The sequence below is a fragment of the Hemicordylus capensis genome, chromosome 4 (assembly GCF_027244095.1).
Source record: "Hemicordylus capensis ecotype Gifberg chromosome 4, rHemCap1.1.pri, whole genome shotgun sequence".
Taxonomy (NCBI): domain Eukaryota; kingdom Metazoa; phylum Chordata; class Lepidosauria; order Squamata; family Cordylidae; genus Hemicordylus; species Hemicordylus capensis.
The window spans coordinates 218,884,086-218,894,325 of record NC_069660.1 but is presented as its reverse complement, the minus strand read 5'-3'; the positions used below and the strand labels follow the sequence as shown (position 1 = coordinate 218,894,325).

Below are 10,240 nucleotides of genomic sequence, written 5' to 3'. Positions count from 1 at the left end.
TTCTATTTGGATTTGATTCAATTTGGATCTGGATCGATTTGGACCACTTATAAGGGTCCTAGGGGCACCAAATCTGAGTGGTGGGTAGGCACCCATGGGTGCCACCTACCACTCAAATTTCAAGGCAGTGGGGCACTTGGTTGATTTTTAATGATTTTTTGTTTTTGTTTTTACTGGTTTTGCATATATCCACCATAGGAAATAATGGGGATTTGAAGTCACCCTATCCTAACCCTAACATGGATCCCTAGCTTTAAGTTAAAAAAAAAGAGCTCTGCGCTATCCCTTGTAGAAGTGGAGTTACGGAGCAAAATGGGCGGTCACCTTTGGTGTATAGTAACGTTTCCTCATAATGAATCCCTGTAAGGATTCATTGCACACCTTCATTACTTCTGTTCATTTTGACTATCATTGGACAGTGCCAACTGTCAATTGCCATGTGCCATCTATACACACACACACCCCTTCAAGGCAGTGGGGTACTCAGTTAACTTTTTAGGAATATTTAAATGTTTAGATTCTTTAGAGTCTAATAATTTTCCTCAATGAATTCCTGAGGATTTATTATATGCCTTTATTCTTCTGTTCATTTTGACTTTCATTGGACAGTGCCAACTGTCAACTACACCCCCACTGGGATACTCAGTTTAATTTTTAGGAATGTTTGAAGTGTTTAAATTCTTTGGTGTCTTCCTTACACACCTTCATTTCTTCTGTTAATTTTGACCCCACTGCTTTGCGTGTGTGTGGGGGGGGGGGAATTAGTGGCATCCCATGTGCCAGCTACCCTCTAACCCACTGGGTACTTGGTTTTTTTTAAAGAAAATTTTGAAGTGTTTAGACTCTCTAGTATGTAATGAATTATCATAGGGATTCTTTATGAGAAAGTCATTAACTAGTATTCAGGATGCCTCTGAATACTAGTTGCAAGTGAGTAACAGCAAGAGAGGGCATGCCCTCAACTCCTACCTGCGGGCTCCCAGTGGCATCTGGTGGGTCATTGTGTGAAACAGGATGCTGGGCTAGATGGGCCTTGGGCTGGATCCAGCAGGTGATGTTCTTAAAGGTTATTAGACACCAAAGAGCCTAAACACTTGAAAAAATCCCTAGAACCTAAATTGAGTAGTACCCCACTGCCTTGCGGGTGGGAGTGGGATTGTAGTTGGCATATGGCAGTTGACACTGTCCAAAGACAGTAATAATGAAGAAATGAAGGTGTGTAATGAATACTCATAGGGATTCATTGAGAAAAAGTTATTTTCCCAAAAGAATCCCAACATTTGAAAAAATAGTGACCACTATTTGTGGAACTCCACTTCCACAAGGACTAGAGCTTAGCATTTTTAAAAAATGAAAGCTTGAGAAATTAATAGGAGGAATCCGATTATTGAATCTATTCAAATAGAATCTGGCACAATTCATTTTGGACCCAAATCTAACCAAATTGCCCGAATCAGCTAGATTCAGGTACAAATCTATTTCTACCCAAATCAATTCACACATCCCTACTGGAGATTCTACAGGGATCTGTTCATGTTTATATTGTTTATATCCCACCCTTCCTCCATCCATCGCTCCGGATGGTGTACTTACCAATATGAATCCTCACCACCACCAATTTATTTCTCAAAACCCTGTGAGAAATGGAGAATGTCCCAAAGCCACCCAATGAACATAATAGTTGTGTGGATTTTAACAGCAATCTCTCAGCTCCTAGGCCAACACTGTAACCAGTATACCAGTTGGCTCTGCATACAAAGCATGTGTGCCCAAGCTACAGCCCCAGAAACGTAAGTGCCTTGCTAAATCAGATCAACATCTACCTTGTCCAGCCTTTCCCCCGCAACAATCTGAAAAGTCAGTAGGTGCTATGTGGTTTACCAAAAGTTGGCCAGGGTGCCACTGTTTACCTTATATCTCTGCTGTTGCAAGAGCATGACAAGAATTAGTTTTATTTTAATAGGCTTTGAATAAAAAAATTCATGCATCATAATTGGATTCCTTTTTACCATCATGCTATGGATAAGTAAGTCTTTGCAAACAGAACTAAGCCTGCAAGAACATGGCATCACTATTTATACAATATAGCACATATTTTTGAAGTATTAACATTCTCATACACTATCTTACACCCACCTACCTAACTAAGTCAGTGTATCCTTTCTCCTCCTCTTTTTAAGATCAACATAATTTTTTTTAGTTATAGAAAACCCCATTTCTTGGAAAACAGTCTTTTCTTAACCAGGTCTTAGAAATCTATCCCATTGCTTTTTTGGGAATGTGTTCCAAGGCACATACTTGGGAATGCAATCTATCAAGCTCAAACACCAAACTATATCCTCATTTTGTTACTGATATGAGGGTTTTTTTTAAGTGTGTGGGGGTGGGGGGGGATTGGCCTTATAAACTTTGAATTTGCAGATCATTACATTAACAGTACAATGAATTGCTGAGTTTGATTTCATGGTTACATACCCTTTTAAATTCATCCCACTGATCTGCAATGCAAATTCTAAGCTTCTTCATCAAATCTGCCACAGCACTCAACAGCTCACCCACTGACCTACTATTTCACATCTGCTTAAAAAGGATTATTGAAAAGACCATCACAGGAAGGACCCGTCAGTAATCTTGAAGGAAAGTCCATCAAAAGAAAATAGTTTCCATTTGAAAAATAACACCTTCCCCACTCACTTTTTGTGGAAGATAGTGTGATTTCCCCCCCTTATAAATTGTCTTCCATGACTGTCCAAATAGATTAATGAGGGTGGTGGTGAGCAGGGAAAGACGGCATTATATTACTATATGTGATCTGTGTGCTTTTTGTGAGCACAGGAATGAATGCAAACCAGAAGATCTCAAGTGCACTTTCTAGAATGTCAGATATGGAACCTGGTTTACTTGGGTTCCAGTATATGGAATTTTAAAAGTTGTTCCCGTTATAAAATCCTCCTGTAAAGCATGACCCTGAGCAGTGTCATCTTCAGCACAGATGAACAGCCAAGCAATGTGCAGAGCAGAATTCCTGACAGAAGTCTATGGAAAGGCGAGGCAGGATTTTCACACTGCAAGGTCAGGTTATGACGACATATGGTTGACAGGGCCTTTAAAACGCATGCCTTATAGCTGCATTTCATCTCCACTGGGCCTTCTCTCAGTTAAGGAGGGTAGCTAGCCCGTTTGCCCCTCCCCAACCTCTCCCTCCACAGCCTCTCATTCTTCCCAGTGAGAATGCTATTAGCATTTACTCAATGCATAGCAATTCCTAGAAAGCATGCTGCTGCTGCAGAGATTCAAAGATGCACAAAGAATCTAAGGCTTTGGCTTGCCAAATCTTTCCAGGAAGGTGGGGGAGAAGAGGGGAGGAGACACAAGCTACTGCATTAAACAGTTTTGCATTTCATAAGCATTACTGTAAGGGCATTTTTTTGTGATGGTGTGCAAAAAGAAATTCAAAAGGCAGGACCTGCAACAATGACAACAAGAACAGCAGAGGTTCAGGGTTCAGTTCCAGCTGATTTTATTTCCTTCAGGAAAAGGTTATTTACAGAAAGTATATTGACAATCTGACAGGCAGTGAACTTGGCATAATTAGCCAGCTTCCCCCACCCCCACCCCCACGTTGTGTTATGAGCAGATTGTTAGACAAAGATATTCCACACAGCATATTGCACAGGATGGATGACAAAAAAAAGTAAAAAACCCTTAACGGAACCTCCTCATTAGGCAGATGTCCTAGCGCCTGTCATGTTATATTAACATACATAAACACACAATCTTTTTTGCTTATAATACAGACTTAAATGTACAAAGATGTTTTCACTTTTTCTCATCTTAAACACAACAGCTATAAACCTGAATACATATGCTATCATCATGCCATAAGAGACTAAAACAATTATATTTAGCGACAAGTAGAAAAGATTAAATAGTCAAATACAAGAATGAAAAAATGCAGTACATAGTGTCGCAAACTCAAATCGGCATTTAGATAGATCCAGTGGTTTAAACGGCACGGTTTTTTTGCTTATAAAAAAGTGCAAAAGATGTGGTTTACAAGTTAAAGCTACAGGATCCCTTTTTTTCTGAACATGCTCGAGTTGTTTCTGTACAACATACTGTTTACTTTGAGAGGGGTTTGTTTTGTTTGTTAGGAATTAGCCCTACAGTGAATTAGTTCAGTCCCCCCCCCCACTCAACTCAGAAGTAGAGCTGAACAGTGGATACAAGGGATGCTGTCTCTTTAAGAAGCCTGCAGATTGGAGTGTAAACATGATGAAAGTAGGGGCTGATTTTATGTGTGTTGAGAGATTAACCAGCAGCCCTGTTATAATCAGGAAATCCAAAACAGCAATTTACACCCCTTTATATATTTTTTACAAAAATACACTGAGAAAATAATCAAACGTTTTCATCTCTCTTCTCTTGTTTTTAAAAGTGTCAAAAGTCTACATTTAAATATAAAAAATTAAAAGTTAAAACTCTAGCCCTTCAGTGAAGGTGACATAAAAAATGGTGTGGGTAACAACCGAACTACCAAAAAAGGACAAAGTAATACAAGTAAAAAATGTTTGGCCAGTATAAATACTTCACTTATAAAATGGCATCCAAATTACATGTACAAGGAAAAAACATTTCAAGGAATGGATCATGGGTGTGAAAAGAAAAGAGTCTTCATTTACAGCTATAAAGAAACACGCACGCACGCACACACAGACACTGAGGAAAAATTTGGTCCTGAATTATTATTTTTTAAAGTCCAGCACAGATTTGAGTTGCGTTTGAATCCTTTAAAGAGTTAAGAATGAAAAAAGCTGGTGATAATTTTTGTAGGAATCAAACATAGCGCCATCTATCCGCTTTTTATATTATTCTAACACTATTCTTTTAAACTGTTCAACAGTCTTACAGAAATCTCAGAAAGATAGACAGGATAACATGCTATATTAAGTTCCCACCAGTGAAATAATCCAACACCATCACGATTCTGAGTAAGAAGAAAAACACATTTTCGCAAAAAAGAGCAACTGCCCTCTATTTCCCCTGTACCACATCATTACAGAAAACTTGGTATGTTCTATATCTGTCTCCATTAAAAAAAAAGTTCAGTGTTGTTGAAATTCCACACATACTGACTTCTCTGTATATAATATAAGGTGACTAAGAATATCGCTGCCACCTTCTCCTTTATACGTGCAAATCCTTTTGTTTTATTATTATTTTCTTAGCCGATCTTCCAGTTCATTTTTTTAAAAAACGCCTCCCTCTTCCATCCCTCCCAGGATCTCAGTCCGGTTCTTAGGCTCTCTCTTACCCATCTTCTCTTGCGGAAGAGAACGAAAAACCAAAGTAGCACTTTCGCACGTCCTGCAAACAGATTTTTCTTCTGGAAAACCCTAACAAAAAAATTCCAAAGCTCAGAGCACAATCTATTCCCCACCCCCAATCCCTTCAAACTGGGAAAGAAGCAAACCTCCGAGGTGTGCGTGATTTTCAAAGCCTCCCCCTCCCCCCCCAGTCGTTCCCTTTTTTCTTTTTTTTTAAGCCACTTGATTCTCTCGCTCGTCTCTGGAACTCATTCTTCGGCTGTTGGGAGGATGAAGCGTGGAAAAAAGGGGGAGGGGAATCTGCTGAGCCAGGGAGAGACTTCTGGGGTTGCTTAAGAGGGAGATCCCTCTTGCCACTGTGAAATTTTTCCCCCATATATATATAAAAACTCAACACACACCCCAAGTCAGTTTCATTAAGGGGGGGGGGAGAGAAAACACAAACACACTCAACAACCGTGGGCGAATGTTTCGCTCTTTCGTCGGCAGCGCACGCGGGGTCTGTGCCGGTTCGGTGCCTTCCCCCCGCTTCATTTACCCCCTTCGGTCTCTCCTCCTCGCTCAGTACGTGAAGACCAGGTTGGAAATGCTGGACTCGAGCCAGTCCCCCGAGATCATCTCACTTACCTCCGGGGTGCAATAGTCCGGGAACTCGAAGTGCGAGCCCGAGCCGGGCTCCAAGTTAAAGTCCAGGTCCCTGTCGAGGACCGACGAGCTCAGGCTGCCCAGGGCCATGCTGTCGAAGCCCGGGCTGGGGTTGAGGTCCAACAGGTCGTCTTCGAGCTCGTCGTCCGAGGAGGAGGAAGCGCAGGAGGCGGAGGAGGAGCCCGACGACGACGACGAGTGCGAGGTGGACGGGGCCGGCGAGGGCGCCCTCAGGCTGGTGTAGCTGCGGTGGTCCGACGGCGAACAGCCGCCCCCTGTGGAAGGCGAGGGCTCGCAGCCGCTGCCGCCGTCCTGCTGGCTGCCCACCGCGGCTCCCGCTTCCTCATAGAGACTCAGCGGGTCGCTGGCTTCCGTCGAGGTGCTCAGCGTCGGGCTGGCAGGCACGGCGCCGCCGGGCGACGAGTGTGAGAAGAGGTAGAGCCGCTTGGCCTTCTTCTCGGGGAGGTGTTTGCCGCTCGAGGGCGAGGAGGAGCCCGGCGAGGCGGCGCGGGATTTGTACAGCGAGTGGTGCTCCGGGGGTAGGAGGGCGGCCGGCTGCTCCGAGGCAGGGAAAGGAGAAGAACCTTTGCTGTTGCCGCCACCGCCGCCACTCAGGCTCAGTCTGGGATGCGGCTTGCCCGCGCCGGCGCCACTGGGGGAGAGTTTGGCGGCGCTGCCCTTTTTCAGGGCGAGTTTGGAGGAGTTGGCGGCGGCGGCTGTGCTGCTGCTGCCGCCGCCACCGCCGCTCCCTCCGCCCCCGCTCTTCTCGCCCGGCTTCCCAGAGCTCGTGCCCGATTTCACCTTCTTCCTGGGCCGGTACTTGTAGTCAGGGTAATCCGCCATGTGCTTGAGGCGCAGCCGCTCCGCCTCCCGGATGAACGGGATCTTGTCGCTGTCCTTGAGCAGCTTCCAGCGCTTGCCCAGGCGTTTCGAGATCTCGGCATTGTGCATGTCCGGCGACTGCTCCATGATCTTCCTCCGCTCGATCTGAGACCATACCATAAAGGCGTTCATGGGCCGCTTGATGTGCCCGCTGGGCGTCTTGCACCAGCTCGGGTCGTCCGCTTTGCCCCCCGTCGAAGCCGTCGAGCCCGGCGTGGGAGAGCAGGCGATGCCCAGCTCGATGCCGGCTCCGGAGTCCGAGCTCTCGCCGGCCAGAAGCGCTTCCGTGTTCTCTGCGTTGTTCGTCTGTTGCACCATCTCGGGGGCTCGCGCGCGGCGGCGGCGGCTATGGGGAGATCGGCGGGGCTCAGTTTGGCACCAGGTTGGAGCAAGCCAGTCAACTTTCCCAGGCGCTCGGCGGTCTCGAGCCCCCTTTGGAAGCGCTCCGTCCTTCTGCTACTAAGGCACGGCCCCCTCTGGGAAGTAGTTGTAGCTCCACACAACAGCTTTTTGTCTCTCCGGTACTTTTGTGCACGCCTTTCCCCTGCAACTTTGCACCGGGATTCTAATTGCAGAAGCCGGGCTCAAAGTGGAAACAGTTTCTCTCTCTTTTTTTAAACAGCCAACCGCCAATCCAAGTTCTCGCTTTTCCACCTCTTCCCCCACCCTGGAGTTCACAAGTGCTTGTTTCTCTCTCGCTGCTCGAGGTGTTTCAGAAAAAGCAGCACGCCCACTGCTAACAGTCTCTCGTTTCTCTAAAGGGCACAGCAACAGCCAAAAACACAAAAAGAGAGAGGAGGAATATGCCCACCTCCCACAAAACAAAAATCTTCCTCACTCCAGGGCTCGTGGCAGAAGGAGCAGGAGTTTGTTCGACTGTTATTCAATAGTTGCAAGGGAATAAACGAAAAAAGAAAAGCCCGCTCATGCAACCCAGTAGCATTAATAAATGTGTGTCTTCCTGGTAGGAAGAGCAGTGACTGGTGCAATAATCAATGTACTTAGTCCCGTCTCGCCTTCCCTTGAATGCACAGCTCCAAAGAGAGGAAAGAGACATGTACAAACCGGGGCTACAAAATTGGCCTGTTCCCCCCCGCCCCTTACACGGTTTCTCTTGCTGCAGCTTAGAGCGGACCCCAATTCCGCCTCGCGCCTCTTTATCCTTTCACAGTCATTTGTCCCTCCAATCGCAGGCTGTATCCAACGCTTCGGCGTGCCAAACCCCACCCCCTCGGCTCCTATTGGCTTGGAACCCAATGCAATAATAATCACCGCGTGCAATGAGAAGCTCCAAATCTGACCTCATTCCAATTTACACAGCAAACTTTTTAAAAGGGCCAGAAGTGCAGCTGAGATTTCTGAGTCTTTTTTCCGTTTGCATTTCTCCTCCCACTTCTCCGTCTGTGTGTGTGTGTACGCACGCGTGCGCGCAAAGGGGAGCGTGCGTGTGATACTACACTCAAATATTGGGGTGGGGGAGGGAGATGAGCTCTGCCCGTTATATTAGAGAAGGGGGATGGGAGACAAGAGCTGCATTAGAAGCGTTGACTTCTGCATAAAAGGAAAAGTGGCTACTTGTGAGCGCTTCATCGGCGGGGAAAGCACCCCCCCCCCTTACAACCAACAACAGATTCCTTGTGATGTGGCATCTAGCAAGAGAAAATGATCTCCAAAACTGGACTCACTACTGGGTTCTCCCCAACGTTTGTGTTGGCGTTATAACATAGTATTTCCGAGTCCGACACACTCTTGTTCAGTAATTCCTTAAGATAATATATGTGACCCAGACTCGCTTCTAGTTAAAAAGATTTCGGCTGCATAGTTAGTACATGTAACCAACGCATACCAGTAGTTTTTACGGTAGCGTGGTCTCTACTTTACTGTGCTTGCTTTAGGAAGCGGAGGGTGCGAGGGTTTGTTTTTGTTTTTAAATCACACTATCATGTTGGTCCAGCTCCTCCATTATACGCCCCGATTGCCAGCCCGTGCAGTGGGGTTGGTGGGTGAGGTTCCAGATCTGTCACTGGATTTCTTGTAACCCTCAGTGATGGACACTAAGAATTATACCAGAGCTTCCTCTTGTCCCTTCCCCCTTCCTTTTCCGTCTCTGCGGGGAGGCAAAAAGGCTCTCCTATGAAAAGCTCTGATCAGCAGAGTGGCAAATGGAATGAAGAAGGAATTATCTGCAGGACTGATAAGGATGTAGATTGGAAGCTTTCTCACACACACCCTTTAAAAATGTATGTAAATAAATTGTTTACCTCCTGTATTCTACCAAAGAAAACCACATGGCCCTGGGGACACCAGGACAGGAGTCAACACTGACTGAAGGCACAACAACTGTTTGTCCATTACTCACCACATAGGTTAAATCTTACATTCCACTCACTTTCCTGATGGAAAAGGCTGTAGCAAAACACACACTTATGTGAACACACAAGTTCACAGATGCATTTCCTCATTGATTGATTGATTGATTGAACTCATTTATATACTGCCCTATATAAAATATCAGGGCGGTTTACAATTTAAACAAACAGCAACTAAAACCTAAGAATCATATAAAACAGATAAAAATTACCATAAATAAAACTTTAAAACATCATAAACGAAAAGCCTGATTAGATCACTATGTTATCTAATTAGATGTTATCTAATATGTTATCTAATAACATATATATGTTATGTATGTTATCTAATAACATAATGACATGTCACTAACGACAGTGCTAAAGCACTTTATCAATTCCACATTTGTGTTTGAAGTATGTACCAAAAGAAAAGTGGGGTACCCTAACAATAAATCACAAGTCACTCGACATACTGAAAAAATATGTATTGTGTACAGAAACAAGAGTGCTAGACTAGGACCGGGGAGACCCGAGTTCAAATCCCCATTCAGCCATGATACTAGCTGGGTGACTCTGGGCCAGTCACTTCTCTCTCAGCCTAACCTACTTCACAGGATTGTTGTGAGGAGAAACTTAAGTGTGTAGTACACCACTCTGGGCTCCTTGGAGGAAGAGCGGGATATAAAATGTAAATAATAATAATAATCAAGCAGCCCAAAAGTATCCCCAAAATATTCTGTAGTCCTCAGTTAGTATGTCCTCATTACTAGTTCCAATACCTACTGTAATTAAGCATAAGTATTCATAACCGAAGTAACTGGATATTCTTCCTGTGTGCATCCCTGCCTTTATTTTCTTCCTTTTGTCTGTTTCTAGATTGTAAGGCTCTTGGGGCAAGGACCTGCCCTCTCATTCTCTGTAAAGTATCTTGTGCACAGATGGCACTATATAAATGATTTTTTAAAAAACACACAAAAAACACCTGTCATCAATGTGAATGGACTCCAAAAAGCTTTATCAGACAGACTGTTACTT

General features: G+C 44.8%; 1 protein-coding gene across 1 annotated transcript; it reads right to left on the bottom strand.

The window, feature by feature from the left end:
- Positions 1–3,496: 3,496 nt before the first annotated feature.
- On the bottom strand, positions 3,497–8,073 carry SOX4 (SRY-box transcription factor 4). Its single transcript, XM_053250141.1, has one exon. It carries the CDS (start codon positions 7,170–7,172, stop codon positions 5,889–5,891), a length of 1,284 nt encoding a protein of 427 aa, XP_053106116.1. The 5' UTR covers positions 7,173–8,073; the 3' UTR covers positions 3,497–5,888.
- Positions 8,074–10,240: the final 2,167 nt, after the last annotated feature.

What these genes read in the sequence shown, in the direction of transcription:
- SOX4 (XM_053250141.1), bottom strand. Translation starts at nt 7,172, where the DNA reads ATGGTGCAACAGACGAACAACGCAGAGAACACGGAAGCGCTTCTGGCC.